This window comes from Psittacula echo, assembly GCF_963264785.1.
Source record: "Psittacula echo genome assembly, chromosome: 24".
In the NCBI taxonomy this organism is placed as follows: Eukaryota; Metazoa; Chordata; class Aves; order Psittaciformes; family Psittacidae; genus Psittacula; species Psittacula echo.
Window position 1 is genome coordinate 5,604,272 of NC_137759.1, and position 18,766 is coordinate 5,623,037.

General features: G+C 61.8%; 2 protein-coding genes across 3 annotated transcripts; one reads left to right on the top strand and one right to left on the bottom strand.

Annotated features, from left to right (window-relative positions):
• Window positions 1-421: 421 nt before the first annotated feature.
• On the bottom strand, window positions 422-14,106 carry POLRMT (RNA polymerase mitochondrial). 2 transcript variants are annotated; one of them, XM_080634075.1, is made up of 21 exons: window positions 14,029-14,106; window positions 13,452-13,547; window positions 12,357-12,979; window positions 11,910-12,040; window positions 10,600-10,786; window positions 10,245-10,394; window positions 9,928-10,095; window positions 9,433-9,603; window positions 8,756-8,995; window positions 7,754-8,533; window positions 7,198-7,320; window positions 5,388-5,510; window positions 4,341-4,520; window positions 3,566-3,652; window positions 3,177-3,290; window positions 2,584-2,633; window positions 2,260-2,358; window positions 1,881-1,953; window positions 1,674-1,756; window positions 1,494-1,564; window positions 422-885 (listed from the first exon to the last, which is right to left on the bottom strand). In XM_080634075.1, the coding sequence occupies exons 1-21, from the start codon at window positions 14,078-14,080 to the stop codon at window positions 836-838; spliced, it is 3,651 nt and encodes a 1,216-aa protein (XP_080490201.1). In that variant the 5' UTR covers window positions 14,081-14,106; the 3' UTR covers window positions 422-835. The 2 variants fall into 2 exon arrangements, 1 of the variants encoding a protein (XP_080490201.1); XR_013958468.1 differs by lacking the exons at window positions 422-885; window positions 1,494-1,564; window positions 1,674-1,756 and having other exon boundaries at window positions 1,888-1,949; window positions 2,189-2,358.
• Window positions 14,102-17,900, top strand: FGF22 (fibroblast growth factor 22; the record flags this gene model as incomplete). The annotated part of the gene is made up of 4 exons (XM_080633823.1): window positions 14,102-14,131; window positions 14,205-14,916; window positions 17,210-17,313; window positions 17,575-17,900. The coding sequence occupies 4 exons, from the start codon at window positions 14,102-14,104 to the stop codon at window positions 17,767-17,769; spliced, it is 1,041 nt and encodes a 346-aa protein (XP_080489949.1). The 3' UTR covers window positions 17,770-17,900.
• Between the last annotated feature and the right edge of the window lie 866 nt (window positions 17,901-18,766).

The window sequence follows — 18,766 nt, forward strand, 5'->3', positions numbered from 1 at the left end:
CCAGAGCGATGACAAGGTGAGACAAGAGCTGTCTCCCAGCACCTTTCCCCTTGCTGGCAGCACCGTGGCTCTGCTCCAGTGGGGAAGGAGCAGGCTGCAAAGGGGAGCCTATGGGCTGAGCTGAGAGCTGCGGCAAACACACATCATAACCCCACAGCCCTGGGGTGAAGAGGGCTGGAAATGCAGCCCCTGCAGCTGCACCAGCCGCAGGGTGAGACCTCTGTGAGGAACTGAAGGCCAAGCGGTCAGCTTCTGCATCCAGCTTCAGCAGCAGGATGGGGACATGAGCCCCACATCCCCAGGACCACAGCGTGAGAGCCCAGGGCTTCAGATGCCAAGAAGGACCCAGGTCCCAGCTGCTATTTCAAAACCCACTTTATTTACAGTATCGTAAACCTCCACCCCCCTGAGTGGTTTTCCCTGCCTGAGACCCCGGGAGCAGAAGCAAATCCCATCCCTGAAGATCAGGAGCCACAGAGGCTGCGCTGCGGGAGAGCAGGGACAGGGCCCAGCAGCAGCAGAGCCTGGAGAGCAGCACCCACCCCATGGACCTGAGGTCCTGCACCCTGCTGATGGGGAGGGATGGATGGGGGTGGCACGTCCCATCCACCAGCATCCACAGCAGAGGAGTGGGGACCTGGGACACAGGCAGAGGCCCTGTCCCTCTGTAGCTGCTCCTCGTGCCCCAGCCTCGGTGGGGAGCAGCACTGGGGTTGTGCTGGCAGCTAGACCCACATTCCCCATGAGATGCAGGACAGAGGAGCCCTGTGGGCCAGTGCCTACCGCAGCCTCTGAGGCAGCCTGGGCAGCGCAAGGCCCCGCTGGCTGCTGGGGCTCAGCTGAAGAAATAGGTGGAATCCATCACGTTCTGCAGGTTGAATTCACCTGAGGGAAGGAGGGAGAGGAGAGGTCAGAGGGGAGAGAAGCTGCCCCAAGCCCTGCTTCACGAAACCAGTTCAGATGCAGGGGTGGGGGGGGGGTCAAGAGGGATTTGGAGGGCTTCAGGAGCTGCCACTCCTCCCAATGGATCTGGGAGCAGCAGCCTCCTCCGCTTGGCAAAGGCACAACAAAGGCTGGCCAGATGGTCTGGCAGACTCAGGGCCCAGAGATTAGAAGAGTTAAACTGATTGCCTCAATCCCATTGCATGTGTATCATCTAGATCCTGGCAATTACCATGCCAAGGGCCTCCCTCCCATCTCCAGGCAAATGCCTCCTGCTTGGAAACAGATGGGAGAGGAACAAGATGGGGATGGGATGAGCTGGCTCAGCCTGGGGCAAAGCCCAGGGGAAGGCAGGGATGGCTCCCAGGGCTGCTGCAGGCTCTGCCCCATGGCTCTGCAGTGCAGCACAGGCAGGAACACCCATCTCAGGGGACAGCTTTAGTGCTGTGTCCACCTTCAGACACCCCATGAGCTCAGTGACTTTGGGGGCCAAATGCCCATCTCACTCCCTTTGTCTCCAAACCACTCCTGGTCCTGTCTCACGTTCCTACCTGTCTTGGGGACGTTCGACAGCTGCTCCATCAGTTTCTTCTGCCAAGGGGCTCTAATCTCATTGTCAGAGCTGGATGAACCAGAAGGAAAGGAAATGAGCATGGGAGTACGATTTGGCTCTTCCAACCCATGTGCAGAGCCTGTACCACAGCAACCCTGGGCAGGGGCTGAGGGAATACCTGCAGTACTTCTCCAGCATGAACTCAGACAGATCCTGCAGGATCTTCTCGCTGTGTAGAGCCACAAACTGCTGCCGACAAACCTGCAACCATCACCAAGCTGGGTAAATCCATCAGCCCCTGGAGCAAAGCCCAGGGGAGGGAAGGGCTGGCATGCGCCCAGAGGATGGATCAGCAGGATCCCTGCTCCCGAGGATCCACTCTTACCTGGTTCATCACGTCCACGGTGACTGCATGAGTCCAGTAGCAATCGTGGACCGAGACGAAGGTCATGCCCTGCCTGGGAGGCAGCAGAAGGTGCCATAAGCGGTGCTGAGAGCCCCCCCTGCCATGTCCCCTGCCCCACCGAGGTCTTTGTGCTGGGGTGTGAGCAAGGACCACACAAGGAGGAGGGCTCCCTGCAACAGCACCTGCACATCTTCAGGGACAGCAAACCCCCCCCAAGTCCCCCTTTAGCCCTTCTCTGCCAGGAAACCCAAACAGCCACAACCAAGAACACCTCTTTCCCCCATCACATGCCTTGTCCTGGCAATGTTCTCCCAGCAAAGAGTGATCCTGGAGCCAGGGAAGAGCCCCAGCTCCCTACCTGAGGCAGTGCAGAGCTGTGAGCATCATGTGTGTGGAGTCCAGGGAGTGAATGAAGTTGGGTGGGAAGGCGTTCTTCTGCTTCACCGTGTCAGGCTTCCTGCAGCACAGAGCAGGAGAAGGGAGGAGCTGAGGCACTTCCAAAGCCAAAAATGGGACCTGGGGCTGATGGGGACATCTCTGCAGGGCCCCAGGGCCCTGTTGAAGCACAGGGCTCCATTCCTCGGCTAGTTTTCTGCAGCTCAGGGCTGTAACAGGAGCTTTTGCCCCAGAGCACAGGCTGGGGACAGCAGGGGCTCAGGCACGACGACGGGTTCATACTTACTGGTTGCTGTGGGTGCTTTTCACACTCAGGTGCTGCATGCTGCAGTTCAGCTGCAGGGAGAGAGAAAGGGGATGAACCCTCCCTCTGCACTGCCCTACGCTCCTGCTCTGCTCTGCAGGAAACCTCCCTGGCTGCCATAAGGGACCCTTCCAGGGCATCCCAGTCACCAGGCAGTCAGCAGTCCCCTCCCGGGGAGGCTGCCAGGCATCCTGCACCCCTTTTCCCAGCTGATTCACCCTGCGAGGGGCTCCAGGAAGGGCTGCTGGAGGTGAGTGGCTGTGAGGGGAGATGTGAGTCAGAGCAGCAGCATGTGGGAGGCGAGAGCAGCGAGTCTGAATCACGAGAGCCCTGGGAAGGCTCCCGGGAGCAGGGAATGGGCCCGTGCCTCAGCTGCCTGAGTGGGATGGGAGCAGCAGCGCTTCCTCAGCAGCACCCACCCACTCCAGGCTCTGCAGGATGTGCCTGCACACGCAGATCCACCCTGATGGCGACCTGCTGGGCTTGAGCTTCCTGCCTGGAGCATGGCTGTCCTCTCCCTGCTCCTCACCACGGCAGAGGAAGGGGTGGGTGATTCCTGCACACCATACACTTACCACAGTGGGCCTGGAGCGGTAGTAGGGCTGCACGATGGGGAGACCCAGTGGTGTGACCCACTCCACCGTCTGGCCCGACTGGGCAATGAGCTTGGCACTCTCTGTCAGCCAGTTCTGCAGCAGAAGGAAGTGGCTGGAGTTACTATGGGAGACCCCATCCCCTCCCAGCACAGGTGACTCTGCCTCTGCCTCTGATAGTCCAGGGTTTACAGGGGAGTTTGGCTCTGTACCAGGCACAATCCCACACCTCCGGGCTGGGACACGAGGATCCCCTCTAGGCCGGGACCCAGAAGAACCATCTCTCTCCATGGAGCATCCCCTGCTCTATGTATGGGTGGGCCAGCGAAGAAGAAAAGGCAGGAAGAGAGAAGAGGCAGCAGGCGCCTTACCTGGATATCTCGAGTCGCTGAGAACATCTCCTTGATGCTGTTGAACACTTGCTTTACGAGGTACTGAGACGCTTCCCACAAGTACTCCTGCAGAGACCAGAGGCAGAGTGAGGAGTCAGGCACAGACAGCAAAAGATGTGGAGCAAAGTGATGGGTAACCTAAAGGAACATCTCCCTGGTGCCTCCAAATTGCCTCCATCCAAACCATGTTAAGCCTTGAGCTGCTGCAGGCAGCTGGCTGGGGGTTGTGCTGAAGGGAGGCTCTGATCAGCACTTCAGATGGCTCCTTGTCCAAGGACAGGCTGATCTGTGTGACACCCCGGGATGAGCAGGAGGCTCTCGCTGCCACATCTGTCCCTGCAGTGGAACATGGCAGCAGAAACACTCCCGGCACCAACGCGCCACAGCAAAGCACCCACTCAGCAAGGACTCAGAGCGAGGTCACACAACAAGAAACAGGCGTCAGGAGGAACAAGCCTCCAAGAGCTCTGCTAGAGACAAGGGCCACTGCCAGGTGCAAGAGCACAGCCACAGACCTTGCTGTGGATCTGAAACCCCACGAGGCTGTCACGCCAGCAAGCTGGGCCCAGGAAGGATGAATGGGAGCATCCCTGCCCACCCACCAGTGCCAGCAGACAGCAATCCTGCAGGCTGGAGGATGCGGGGCTCAGTCCTGCACATCCCTCTCTTAGCTGAGGTTTGGGGGGTAAAGAGAGAACCCTCCAGCGCAGGGGCTGAGAGCTGAGCCCAGCCTGTTCCAGGGCAGAGGTGGTACCTCGGGGAAGTCATCGATCTCCTTGAGCCTCTTCTCCATCTGCAGGCGGCCGCCGTAGCGGGTGACCCCATAGACCACGGTCATCACCGTCTGCTTCACCACCTTGCGGCTGATGAAGCCCTGCAGCACCTGAGCGATCTTCACCCCGTGCTCAGCATCCTTCCTCCGGAACTCCTCCACCTGAGGAGGGGAGAGCGCCCAGCAGGTCAGCCCCATGGGGAGCAGCGCTGGCCTGAGCCAGTGCCACCAGAAACCCTGCAGCCCATTGTCACCAGCCCTGCTTAAACAGAGAGCATCTGCGGAAGGGATCAGGAGCATCTGCATCTGAGAGATAAGGCCACAGAACCTTCCACTGCTGCCTCAGCAGAGCACTGTCACTTGGCTGCTGGTGCCGGACACTACAAGGACACAGCATCAGGACAGTGGCTCAGGACTCAGGTTCTCCTGCCTCAGCCACCCCCAATGAGAAGTCAGAGGAAAACATGCTCCTCCTGCCCTCTACTGCTGGGATAAAGTGTGCTGAGACCAGAAAAGGAGAGCCAGGGGTTCAATGCCAGTTGAATGAGACTGGTAGATCCCAACACGCACCGCAGCAGGCTCATTTCACATCATGTCTTGCCAAGAAAACTGAAGACTTTGCAGCAGTGCCAAGGGCTGAATCTTGCTCCACTCCCTCCTACCCAGCTCAGATGAAGGAAATCCCATAACCCGTGGGCTAGTTGTGACCCAAGAGATGAGGAACATCCTCTGCTCTCTTCCACTTCTCTACCCTAATTCTCATAGACTTCATTCAGCAGAAGTAAGAACAGCAGAAACCCAAGGGATGTCTCATAGCCACCTCTATGATCTCCAGCCTGACCCCCACTGCAGCTGCTGCAGTGAGTCCCATGTGGAGAGGGAGAGCTGCCTCGGACCCAGCTCACGCTTTCCAGCCCTCTTGTCCACTGGTCTTATCCCACCCTTTCTCTTTGGGAGCTGAAGTGACCCCTGTGCATCAGCAGCAAGAGGCAGGTCCTAGGACACCTCCTCGTGTCCCCAGTGTCTCACCTGCTGGGCCACCGCACTGTAGACATCCTGGGGCACATCGCAGGGCATCAGATTGACCGAGATGGCTCCAATAAGGTCCCGGCCAAGAGCTGCGTAGTGCTGGAGCCCATTGCAGGAGCCATCCTGTGGGTGGAAGCAAGGTGTCAGTGTGTGGATGGAGCACAGACAACCTCCTGAGCCAAGGGCATTGCTGTTCTCCCTCCTCTCCCCAGCTGCCTGGGCCACAGCAGTTTCTATCTTCCTTCTGGCCAGTTCTGACTGGGTCTCATCCCTAACTACTGCTGCCTGCGAGGTTCGGAACCAGAAACCCTCCCAGCACGCTGCCCCCTCTGTGGGTTTCCAAAGACATCAGAGCTCTGTGGCAACACTGAAACCCAGGGCACGTGGAAAACAACAGATCTGTTGGTTTCGGATGCTAAAAGAAGCCCCAAGAGCCTCAGAAAACCCAGGAGCAGAGGCAGGAGGAGGCAGGGCAAGGTGAGCATCACTCAGCAAACCACAGCTGACCATGATCCTTCTGCTAGAACCCAGCCCTGGCTCAAAGCTGCAGTTAGGGGCACACTGAGCCATCCATCACAGCAGCTGCCCTCACAGTCCTCCTGGACCCGGATGGGATAGGCAGGACCTGAACAATGGAATGGGAAGGTCCTGTTGCTCCCCAGACAGCACCAAACAGAAGACATGCTGCTGCTTTGGACCAGCCCTGCTCCTCCTGTGCCTGGTCCAGGGGAGCCTGCAGCTGCCGGCAGGATCAAACCCTCCTCTCCTCTTCCCCTCCTCCCCGCAGGCTGCAGTGCAGCAAGTTGCAGAGCTGAGCACTGGGAGTGCTCGGGCATTAGCCCTGCGGTGCCGCAGCAGAGGAGCTGCCTCTGCTAACCCAGCGCTGATGACTCAGGTGGAAAGAGGCTGAGGTGCCCTCCACAAGAAGTCCTTGCTTCAGTTTGATTAACACCCCCTCGGCTGCTCTCTTGATCTCTGGTTGTCATAACAGTATCAGTTTAGACTGTCTCAGACATATTCCAGACCAGTGCTGCTGGCACAATGTAGCCCCCTTCATCCCCCCCTCCCTGCTTCGTTATGGCCATCGGATCTAATGAGATAAATGAGTAAACCTCTCCCCAGGAAAACAATTCATCACTGTCTCTCACGCAGCAAGGGGATTTATCAGTGTGGACAGATAGCTGGCTGGGCACTGGCTGCATTGCTGCTGGGAGAGGCCCGAGTGCTGGCTAAGGCTCCTCTCTCCGGCCGGGAAGGACAAACACCTTCCAGCAGCGCCCGCACTCATCCTGCTCAGAGCGTGGGCACGGCTGACACCGAGCAGGGACAGGGCACATGGTGACAGCCACGGCACTGACTCAGTTCTGTCCCCATGCCCTTCTCCAGAGGTCCACACCTCCCATCTGTAACTTCAGCCTCCGAATGGGAGCAGAGACCCCCAAAGCCTCAGCGCAGCCACAAGTACATCAGAGGCAGGAGCTGCCACAAACCTCACCTCATCCCACCCCGCGGGGCCAGGCTGGCTTCCAGCCCTCACCCTGTGGCTGGAGAAGGTGAGACTGGCCCAGCCCTCTCCCAGGCAGGCTCTGCTCCAGCCACAGGAAGCCAAAGCAGCACTCGACTGGCTCATCACTGCCTGCCCGCAGCAGTGAGTTCCTGGAGTTCTCCAGCCCAGCTGCCTCCAGACTGTGCTCCCATCCTTAGGGAAGCCTGGCCATGGTGTAGGTAACACAGGACTGGAGACCTGGATGCTTCCACCCTGCCCATTTCCCTCCCCCAGCCCAGCCACACAGATCTATTGAGCTCCTACCTGGTGAACTGGGAAGTGGGAGATGTAGGCTGCTGGATCCGGGGACCTCGAGGCTTTGGCGATTTCCATACAGCATGCCAAGGCTTGCCAGGGCTCATCCGTGTTCATCCACCACTTCCTGCCCTGGGAAGAGGAAAGCACATGTTGGCAGGAGCAGGCAGCGCTCCTGTGGCACCCCAAAGCAAAGGCAGGAGCCCTTGCACTCCCAACACACAGTGGTCCAGGCACCTCCTCCATCATTCCTCCACTTTCCAAACATTTCCTCATGTTTTCATATAGGAATGTGTTATTTAGGGAACTCTGCATCACTTTGTTTCCCTCTCAAAGTGGTACCTTTCAAACCATCTTTGTTTCAAACCCAATCTATTGTCCTCTCTGAAAGGAACGGCTGGGTCTCCTCTGAAACTAAGGAGGACACTGATCCCTTTTTCTTAGCATAATTAGGTAATTCCCATTTAGGCTCCACCATGGATGAACTTCCCTGCTTCCCAGGTGAAGGGGAAGCCTCCAGCCTGCCACGGGTCCCAGCACTCCACCCCAAGAGCTCCCCACGTACGGTGAGTGGGTGGTCAGCCGAGTCCAGGATGTCCTCCATGATTTCATTGGCATACTCCAGGCGCTCCTGCAAAGGGTTCTTCTTCTTCAGCCCCGTGAGGTTGATGAGGTGAATCTTCAGCCAGTCCAAGCCCTTGGGCCCCAGGGCTCTTCCCTCTGCAAACAGCAGGATGGCCCGAATGACATCGTTACCGAGGTGGTTGAAATAAGGCGGGCAAGGGTAAGTCCTGCCTCGGAAGTCCATGTTGTGAGGAAACCAGAACACCCTGTCCCTGACATAGTTGGCGATGGAGAGCTTGTAGAGCGCATCCATGCGCAAGCTGTGCATCTCAGCTGCCTTCTTCTTGCACTGCAACAACTCGTGCTTCTGGGCCTTGTCCAAGGCAGAGGGATTGCTGGGAGCAGCAGGAGGCTTGGGAGCCTCGGAAAGGGGTGGTGGGATGTCCAACTTCTCATTGCCTTTGTCATTGAAGATGGAGATGATGATATCCAGCACCGGCTGGTTGATCTTCCAGGCGCAGTTGCCCAGCTGGTTGAGGGCATCCAGCACGGGGTGGAGGTTCACCAGAGGACACTGCTCCAGGAGCAGCTGGTGTTGGATGGCCCCGTCCACAAAGCGCATCAAGTTGGTGTCATTCAGGAAAAAGGCCCCAAAATTGGGGGAGGTCCAAGGCACTGGTGGGCACAGCATAGGGATGGCGGAGGAGTTAAAGGTCAGCATGGTCTCTGCAGCGTCTGACATGATCTGACAGAAGATGGGATGGGGCTTTATCAGCCCAACCTGAAGAGACGAATCGGAGAGGTGAAGGTGAGGGCTCTGGAAGAGCATGTGGCCAGTCAGCCACGACATAAGGAGCAGCTGAGGACACTGCACAGAACCAGGGGCTCCTCGAAGTGTCCCTGAGCAGGAAAGGCAGAAGGGAGGGACAAGGGCCTTTGCAAAGGCCTGGTTCCAATGCAGAGCTGACCCACACAGCCCAAGAGACCCCAGCATGAGGCTCACCTGACCACTGCTGCGGAAGGAGTAGATGTGGTAGAGGGCAGGGATGAGCCTGGGCTCCAGGCGAGGGCTGAGGATGTTCCTGGGCATCTTGACAGCCTGCACCAGCAGCTCCAGCATGTGCATGCCCAGGCGCATGAGGAGCACGTAGGACCAGCTGCAGTCCTTCAGGTTCAGGGAAGGCCCAAAGCCTGCTTCTGCCACCAGCTTCTCCCAGTATTCCCGTGGCAAGTACTTGGCAGGCTGGGAGGTGGAAGGAGAAAACTGGGTCAACCAGAGGGACCAGCCATGCTGCTGCTGGGGGTTTGCTGGATGGGATCTATGTGGCTTGGAGAAGGACCCTCCTGTCCATGTGTCCCTGTGAGGTCCTCCCTGACAGGGGCATCGGGGGCAGGACTGTTGATGTAACCAGCAGTGAGAACCTGCTGCTGCTGCAGGCCAGGCCAGTGGCACTGCACATCCCTTCCTCTCACCAAGCCCTGTGCTCCCATCTCACCCCCACACACCATCCCCTGCCCTGCCAAGCACTAAATGGGGCCTTACTGGTTCTGGTGGCTTCTGCAGCAGCAAGTTTGCAGAACCCAGACCTTGTGCTTGTGATGGGGTGGACAAACTGCTTTGTCCCATCTCCGCTCTGCTGCTGCAGCCCACAGGTCCTCTCCTGTCCCAGGCACGCCTACCTGGCTGTCCTTTGCCAGCAGCTGGATGTAGCCCTCATAGACCACCCGCAGCTTCTCCAGTTGACCACTGCACAGCTTCCTCCGGGTGACATATCTGTCGTAGACTTTGGTGCCCAGCTCCTTGGCCAAGACAGCCAGGGATTCTCCTTGTGGAGACAGAGTGTTGAGCATCTGAGAAAGGAAAAGGCAAAGAGGGTCTTAAGGAGGGAGGAACAGAAAGATGGAGCAGAAAGAGCGGGAGTTAAAGCCCCTGTGCAGGGAGCATGGGAAGATGCCTGTTCCCATGGTGCTGAGCAGATGATGAGGAAAGAAACATGCCCAGGACAGAGCAGGGGCTTCAGTGGCTGCTCAGCACAGGGAGCAGAGCGTGTACCTAACAACCTGGGCAGGCTTATGCCCTGATTCTGCTGGCCCAAAAAGGACAACGGTGCTTTGCAGCAGCCCTTTGGCCATCCAGGCACCCTGTGGCTCTGCAAGGGCAGGGCAGGGTCCTACCTGCAGCATGATGCCCACGTACTCCTCCTCTGGCAGCAGGCACAGGTAGGGGTACAGCACGTTGTACTTTGAGACTGTCTTGAGCTTGGACATGTTGTGCTTTGACTTCTGCAGGGCCTGGAGGATGGAGTCGTGCCACTGGGAACGGAGGGTGGCCAGGAGCTTGCGCTGCACAGGAACAGGAGTAAGACTGAAACGCTGTGGTGAGAGCATCACCAGGAAGCTGTCCCCCTCCTCAGGCCACCTCCCACAGGTCCTGAGGGCTGGACTGTCCCCGTCTCCCTCCTGACCTGCAGCCCCATCACTCTGAGCTTTACCGCTTTAATGGCTTGTGGGGTCAGAGGTTTGCTTGACTCCACCGACTCGATGGTTATGGTGTTGTTCATCTCCAGCTCCAGCTGCTTCTGAAAGCACTCCTGTAACTCCTGCACAGACAAATCCAGCTTGGGGTACGGCACCATCTCCTCCTGCAACCAGAGCGAGCCAGTAAGTGCCAAAAGCCAAAGGGAGAAGACAGGCTCATTCTCCCAGCTCCCCTGCCAGAGGCAACGTGGGATGAGGCCCCTCTGAAGGCATCCTCCTGGGACCTCTGGGTCCACAGGTCTGAGGCCTCTGGTTGGCCTCAGGGAGCCTGGAGCATCCTGCGGAGACACCCTGAGCTCCAGGGCTTACCCTGCAGTAGAAGTCCTGGAGCAGAGAAGACTTGCAGGTCTGTGGGCTGGGTGCGGGCGGCAGTTGGTAGTCGGGATGGACCACCCTGATGGCCTTCAGCACCTTCTCCTTCTCATCCTCCTCAAACAGGCACTTTTGGAAGAGCTCATCCACGTGGAAGCCATCGTGCTGCAGCTGCTGCATGCACCTGAGGAGGGGCAGATCAAACAGGTCGGAGCTTTCCCAAGGGACTGTGCACAGAAACCAGCACATCACAGAGCAAGGAACAAGGGTTTTAAGCAGAAGACCAAGCATGAAGGAGACAGATGGGGTTTGCCCTTTGGAGGATCCAAGAGCCTCGACTGTATCAGGCTTTTCCTTCCTCACATGTGCCCTAAGCAGCATCACCCAGACCCACGATGGGATGAAGAGCCCCAAACCCCTGCAGCTACAAAAGCAAAACCCTCTCCCAAAGCAGGGCCTGGGGGGTGGCACCCACCAAGAATTGGCTCTGAGCACGGGGCAGGAGACTGAACCCCAGCCCCAGGCCATGGGAGGAGGGCTGGGAAGGCCTCCCCATGCTGGGTGCTTCCCAGCACCTCTCCTCTGTGCCACCCTTCATGCTGGGGCAGCTGCAGGAGGGTGCAGCTTCTTCACACTCACTGGGAAGGCTCTGGCAGGGCTGGGGAGCAGGATGTGCCCCATGCACTTGCCCTGGGATGCCTCTTCCCTTCCCCTACACACTCCTCAAAGCATGTTCCATGCAGTAACCGGTGCCTGATGGAGCTGATGCCTCCCTGCAGCAAAAGGGGCATAACTGGGACACCCGCCCAAGGTTGATGCCTCAGTGCTCCAAGAGCACCACTGCAGGGCAGGCTGGGAGCAGGATGCTGTCACCCCCAAAGAGCCCTAAGGCTCCCCCTCCAGCCCCAGCCAACAGGAGGGAACCCATGGGGCTGGGCACAGCTTGGGCACTGTGGTTCATGCACCCAGCCTGGGGGCCAGGGCATGGGAGCACCCTGGAAGGGCTGCAATGGGAACAGTGGCTGGAAGCTCCCTTCCCTGCAGCCCCCACGGCTGCTGGGGGGCAGAATCCCCTCCTGCACCATCTCCCACTGCCCAGCCCCACAGAGGATGCTGGGGGATCACATCCTCCTGGATCTGCCAACTGGCCCAGTCCATGCTGGGTGACACTGGAGGGAGGACAGGGACAGTGGCACCGGTCAGGCCCCCATGGGGACCCCGCAGCCTGGGAGCAGAGCAGCAGCCCCCAACTCCCAGGCTCTCAGCACCCCGGGCCGTGCCAGGGGAGGAAAGCAGAACCACGTTACCTCCGGATGGCTTTGACGCAGGACGGGTTCCGGCCCATGCACTCCAGTGCTGCCGCGTAGGAATCCAGGTTGGGCCGGAGCCCAGCAGATTCCAGCTTGGAAAACAGGTGGTTGATGCGCTGCAGGCGGCCCTGTGGAGGAGAAGGGAATGGGGCTGTGGACACAGGCACCAGCAGCCCCACATCCCAGCTTCACACTCCTCTGCTCCTGTTCAAATTCAGCCCCATCCCCTTCTTCCCCTCAAAGCCACCTCACGGGGATCAGTGGCCTCATACCAGCTCCACCCCTCTCAGCAGAAGCTTGGGACACTTGCTGAAGGCAGATGTGACACAGATCAAACTGTGACCACTGCTTCTACAAGCATGAAGCTCTTGCTCCTGCGCCCTGTCCCCTACAGACACCCAGAGACCAGAGACCCAACCATGGCAGCAGCCTGTGGCTCAGTACCTTTCTTGCCCAGCTCCGCATCACGACGTTGTATGCACTGACATTCAACACCTTTCTCTTTGCAGGAGACCTGTGGTACATGAAGAGGAGCCTCTCCGCTTCCTCTGGCTGCTGCAGGAACAGGAAGCACTCGAGGTTGGACTGGATGGTCTGCTGCAGGATCTTGACCTGGCTGCTCTCCTTGTTCTCCGGCACCCTCCGTCCTGGCACCTTCACAGCCTCCTTCCCTGCTGCCACCGTGGGCTTCCCATGGGCATGGACACCGTGAGAGCCAGCGTGGCCCTGGCTCCAGCCTGCAACCGCTTTAGTCTTTGGGGTCTTCGGGCTCTTCTTGCCTTTACCTTTGCCTTTCACCTTGTCCTCGACCTCAGCCTCCAGAGCCAGCTTGGAGGCAGCGATGGGCGACACCTGCTCCACCTTCAGCTGCTGGATGTGCACCTCCTTCTTCAACTTCTCAACCCAGCTGCTGGTCCTGTCCAGGCTCTCCCCTCCTTCGCTGGGAGCCACCACCTTCTGCAGCGGGTCCTGGTACTTGGCATTGCCCAGCGGGGCCAGCTCCACTTTGCTGACCGTCACCTCTGGGACATTGGTGGCTTGGAGCTGCTTCACTCGAGCTTTCAGCACTGCCAGGAAACACAGAGGAGGGGTTTAGTGAAGGGATGCAAAGCCCGAGCACAGGCTCTGTCCTACCCCAGGGCCTTGGGAGCACCCAGGAACATGCTCAGGAGAAGAGGCTCCACACCAGGACATCTTCCCTGCATGGCCAGCCTCCCGCCAGCAATCAGCTCCTGGATCACTGTGTTCCTAGCATCCTGCTTGTCCACTTCCCTGGGCCTCTCTCCAAGGCCCTCACAGCCTCAGCCCACCAGGGCAGCGAGCCCAGAGCCAGAGCAGGCTCCAGGTCAGTCTGCAGGGCCCTTCCTGGGGGCAGGATGGGCTTCCAGGTCCCTGAGGACAGGGCAGAACATGCTCAGGGTAACCAAGAAGCCCATGGGGAGCCCCACATCTTTGCTCAGGCTATCTCCGCTCCCGAATACGTTCTACACGGAGTGGGAAGGCTCTGGGAGCACCCCCAGGGCGCTGCAGCTCTCCCACCTTGCAGCAGCTCCGTCCTCTCGCAGGTGCCGTTTCTCTTCGCCTTCTCCTTGGCGCTGGCAGAGGAGTAGCTCCGGAGGATGCTCCATGGGATCCCTGCAGTGGGAAAACACCAAGACCCGGAGCTCAGAGGAGGCTTCGCCCCTTACAGCACTCGCTGCCCCACGCCATGGCTGGGGACAGGAACAGGGACCCCCCCACCCCTGATCTCTTGTTGGGGGGGGGACGTGACCCCAGGGACGCCCCAAGCCCCAACACAGGGTGCCAGGGCCCCACCACCCCCGAGCAGGCCGATCCCAGCGCTGGGACAGGCCTCAGAGACCCCCACGGCCACCGCTATAACAATGACAGCGCCCCAGAACCAGAAGACACCCGAGCCCCGCCTCAGCGGAGGGCTCCGGGCACCGACCGCGTCCAGCTCCGTGCACCCGTGCTCGGGTCAGCCCTGCGGGGCCCCCGGCTCTGTCCCCAGGCCCGGGTAAGGCCTGCGGGGCCGCCCAGCCCCGGCTCCGCCCCGGAGGGCGAGAGGCCCCCTCCGCGTTCCCCGCCCGCCCCGGGCCCGTTCCCTGCCGCTCACCGGCGCCCCGCAGGCGGCCCGGGCCCGGCAAGGCCGCCCGCAGCAGCGACATGCCGCGCCGCGCTACGCCGCCATGCCCCGCGCTCAAAGCACGCCGGGAGCTGTAGTTCTGCCGCGAGGGACTACAACTCCCATGGTGCAGCGCAGCAGCGCAACGCGCCCCCCCTGGCGGCCAGCGGCGGCCCCGACGGGACGGGACGGGAGCGCAGCCCCGCGGGGACGGCGCTGGGACACGGCGCTTCCCCGGGCCCCAATCGGCACCGAGCTCCGCGCTTCAAGCGGACACCACCGCCAGGCCCGCGCCCCGCGCCTCTCCCCCAAACCTGCCCGAGGAGCCCGCCCCGGCTGCCGCAGAAGCCAGTGGGGACCGGGAGCATGCAGCAATCCCTGCTCCGGCGCCCCGCAACTGCATGCGGGTGACCCCGGCCGGGGCTACAAGGCAGCCGTCGGGGCGCCGGTTGATGAATGGGAGCCCCCGCCCTTCGCCCCCACCCCTCGGCCCCGCCCCGCGCCATTGGCCCCCGCCCCGGCTCGCTCTGCTCCGCGCTCGGGCCGCCCGCGCCGTCGGGGCCGGTCGCCGCTGCGGCCGAGGCCATGGCCGCCCGCCCGCCGCCCCGCCGCGCCCCGCCGTCCGCCCGCCGCCCGCCGCCATGAGGCGCGGGGGCCCCGCCGCCCTCGCCGCCTGCCTCGCCGGGGCGTTCGCCGTGCTGGCGGGGCCGGGGTCGGGGTCGGGCAGCGCCGCCTGGGGCGGCCGGCGGCCCCCCCGCAGCTACGGCCACTTGGAGGGCGACGTGCGCTGGCGGCGGCTGTTCTCCGCCACCCGCTTCTTCCTGCGCATCGACGGCAGCGGCGGCGTGGAGGGGACGCGCTGGAGGGAGCGGCCGGGCAGTGAGTGCAGCCGGGGCCGGGGCGAGCCGGGGCGGGATCCCGCCGCCCTCCCACCGGAGGCCAGAGCCCAGTCCAGTGGGGCTGCGGCAGAGACGGCCGGGGCCGGGCACAGACGGGGCAGGGGCTGGACGGGGGCGCCTGCGACGCCGACGGGCCCCCGCTGTGCCCGGTCCTGGGGAGATGCCGCAGCTCCTCCAGCGACGGCGCGTCCCCTCTGTCGGTCCCCGCGGCCGCCGGGACACGATCGGCTTCTCCTGCCCTCGCCCCCCGGGAGCCCCTTTCCAGGCGTCCGGCTGCCGCCCCGCGTTGTTGGAGCGACAGAAAGCGCAGGGAGGGGATGAGAGGGGGGTCCCCGAGTGGCGCGGTGTGGGGGGAGTGCCCTGCCCTGCGGCACAGACCGGGGGGGATCTGATCATTCCCTGTAGCTGCTCTGGGGAGGATAAAGGCTGAGGAGGAGGAGGAGGGAAGGAGGACGATGTTGGTCTCAGCGCTGAGCATCCATGAGGGCGGTTTCGGGGAGCAGAGCTGCCCCATCGAGGGGAGCACAGAGCATCCACTGCCCGCAGGGCTCCGGGTGGGCAGAGCCGGCAGCCCCTGGCGTGGCACAGGGGCACAGCACCGCCGGTGCCGCGCTGGTCCTCCCGAGGGGCCCGGGGTGGCTCACGGGGCCGGGCAGCACATCCCGGGTGGGACGGAGGGAGCAAACGCTGCGGGATGTCGGCACTGCCCAGGCTGAGCTGCGATCCGGAGCCTGGGAACAAGCCGGCAGGATTAGGCCTTCCCCTGGGGCTGGGGCTGGGGCTGCTCCACCCCGCGGCCCTCGGGAGCGGCCGCGTGTGCCGGTGGGGAGAGGCTGATCCCGGGGTCTGGATCCTGCCCCGGCTCCGTGGCCGCCTGCTCCCACCGGGGACCCTCCATGGTGACAGCGCCGTGGGTCCCGAAGAGATGTGGTGCAGTGAGCACCAGGGCTCAGCACCCATGGTACCAGCCCGTTTTAGGTGTTGGGTTCTGGTCCCTGGTGACAGGGAGCAGGCACCAGGCTGACAGGGGGTGCTGGATGGGGGTGCTGGAGGTGCCCGAGTGTCCCAGCGGAGCCCGGCAGGGCGTTGGGATGCAGGGTAGGAATGATGCTGAGGATGGGAGCAGCATCCCCCAGCCCATGTCCCGGTGGCAGCAGGGGCTGCCTTGTCACCCGTCCAGCGCAGGATAAGGGAGCCGTGGCTCAGGGAACCCTCCTGCGGTGCCGGAGGCTGTTGGGAGCCCCAGCCGGGAGCGCTGCCAGCACGGAGCACCCCAACACGTTCCTTTGCCATGTGGCAACGGGGCCTGGCAGGAGCAGCGGCCCCGGGCGCTCCCATGGGGCTCGCTCTGGTTATCACTTGGGCTCTGCTCCTCAGCCTTCCCCATGGCTGCAGTGGGGCTCTGTGTCCACTGGGACTGGAGGGGCGAGACTGGGAGCTGCTGCCCGGTGCCTCCAGAGCCAGGCACCGGGAAGCAAAGCGCCAGGGGCTATTTTTGGGACAGCACAAGTCCTTTGTTATAAATAGCAGCTCCGGACGGGGATCGGGTGGGGATGGAGTCACAGGCACTTGCTCAACCCTTCCCCATGGCTGCAGCTTGGCAATGGCTTCCCTGGGCCCTGCAGGTCCTGGTGGGTGCCAGGGGGTTGTTGCCTGGTGAAAGCCCCCCCGAGGTGCTGGAGCCGCTGTCTCATCCTCATCCAGTGGTGCCCATGGGCTGCACCTTGCCCTTTGCCCGTGCCCCTGCCTGCTGGAGCTCCACTCTCCCCTTCCCACCGCAGTGTGTGCCCGGTGGGCAGCAGGGCAGGATGCAGTGCAGGAATCCAAAGGCCCTGCCGATGCTCTGGGTGTTTCCTGTGTTGGAGCTGCTGGTCCGACCACATGCCTTTCCCATTAGCGGCTGTGCCGGGCACACACCAGTGCAGCCACAGCCCGGCTGCAGCCACCTCCCAGGCTCATCTCCACATCCTGCAGCACCATCGCATCCCTCCTGCCCATGGTGCCCGCTGCAGGGCTGTGTATCCACAGGCAGCACCATCCCAGCCCCATCGTGCTCCTGGGAGCCAGCTGGGCCCTGGGGAGGAGAGGAGTAAAGATGGAATCCTCCCTGGATCAGAGGTTCCTAAGCCCGGCTGAGCCCCCATTCCCACTGTCTGGCGAGGGTCAGCGGCCCCATCCCTCCAGGGGACACTCTGTGGCCACAGACCTGGCACTGGGGAGCTCTCTCATCCTTCCCCAGCTCACGGCCCTGCTTCCCTGTCCCTGTCCCACAGGCATCGTCGAGATCCGGTCGGTGCGTGTTGGCGTCGTGGCCATCCGTGCGGTGCACACCGGCTTCTACCTGGCCATGAACAAGCGGGGCAGGCTCTATGGGTCGGTAGGTCAGACACTGCCTCCCGGGAGTGGGGTCGGAGGGACAGGGCAGAGCTGGAATGGGGAGTCCCAAACCCACCAGGACCGGTGCCCATGGAGCAGGCTCCTGGTTTCCCATGCGCTGCCCCACTCCCCATCAGGGGCTGCACTCACAGAACATCCCCCAGCCCCTGGTCCTGCTCTGCCCCTGGGTTCCATCCCACCGGAGCGGGTGATGATGGGTCCGGAGCGCAGGCGCCGCTCACCCCCTTCCCTCTCCTGCCAGAAGGAATTCAGCCCCAACTGCAAGTTCACGGAGCGCATCGAGGAGAACGGCTACAACACGTACGCGGCGCTGCGCTGGCGGCACCGGGGCCGCCCCATGTTCCTCTCGCTCAATAGCAAGGGCAGGCCACAGCGAGGGGGCAAGACGCGGCGGCAGCAGCTCTCCACACACTTCCTGCCCATGCTCGTCAGCTGAGCCTGTCCCGGGGGAGAAAACAGGGGGGAAAAGGGTTCTTTTATTTATGTACAGATCTATTTTTATGCTATTTATTGGTTTGGTTTGGATGGATGTGGAAGGAAGATGCTCCAGATGCAGCCGTGCAGGGATGCGGCTCTTCCCTGCCATCCCGTTGTGGCAGGGACCAGGTGGCCAGCGCTCTGCTCCTGGTGTGTGTGCAGGGGCTGGGACGTGTTGGTGGGTTGCATTTGTCTCTTGTCCCGGCACTGGTGGCCATTAAAGCTGTGTTCATGGCACGGAATGGGCAGTGAGTGCTGGCGCTGTGATGGTTCCCTGGGGTTGTGCCTGCATCCCCCAGCAGCATCCCTGCTACTGCCCGGCTGGACCCAGTGCCAAACTTCACCCACAGGAAGCACCAGTGATGGGTGTTCAGTGGCACAAAGGATGGAGCAGGGAAAGAGCCTGGACCCTGCACTCATGCTGCAGGGAAGCCCTTGATGCGTTACCAGCAGCCGCTCCAAATGGGAGCATCACTTGGGAGGTGCCAGGCACAATGCAGGGGGATGCAGCCCTGGAGACCTGAAGGGACAAGGCCAAGGGGGATGAGAGGGTCACAGCTGCTGTTGTGCTGCAGGATTGCAATGGGCTCTCACCTCATGAGCCAGCCCAGACCCTCAGGTGCACACAGCCCTGCTTGGGGGGAGCGAGGATGCTGCTTCCCACCATGTGCGGACCCTGAGCTGGGATGTCATGAGCAAAGGGACCAGACCTGGTCCCCAGCGGGAGCACCGGGACCCCCATGGATGCGAACAGGCCCTGGACCGGGCACCGAGGTGCAGCGGGGCTGCCCCATCCATTGCCCCAGTGGAGGTGGAGCTGGGAAGGTGGATGGTGATGAGCCCCTTGCCTGGAGGGGAGCATGGGCACAAACAGCGGCAGGGCACGTCCTGCGCCACGCTCTGCAGCCAGGCACCGCAGCCTGGTCACTTTGTCACGTCAGACACGATGGCCCCAG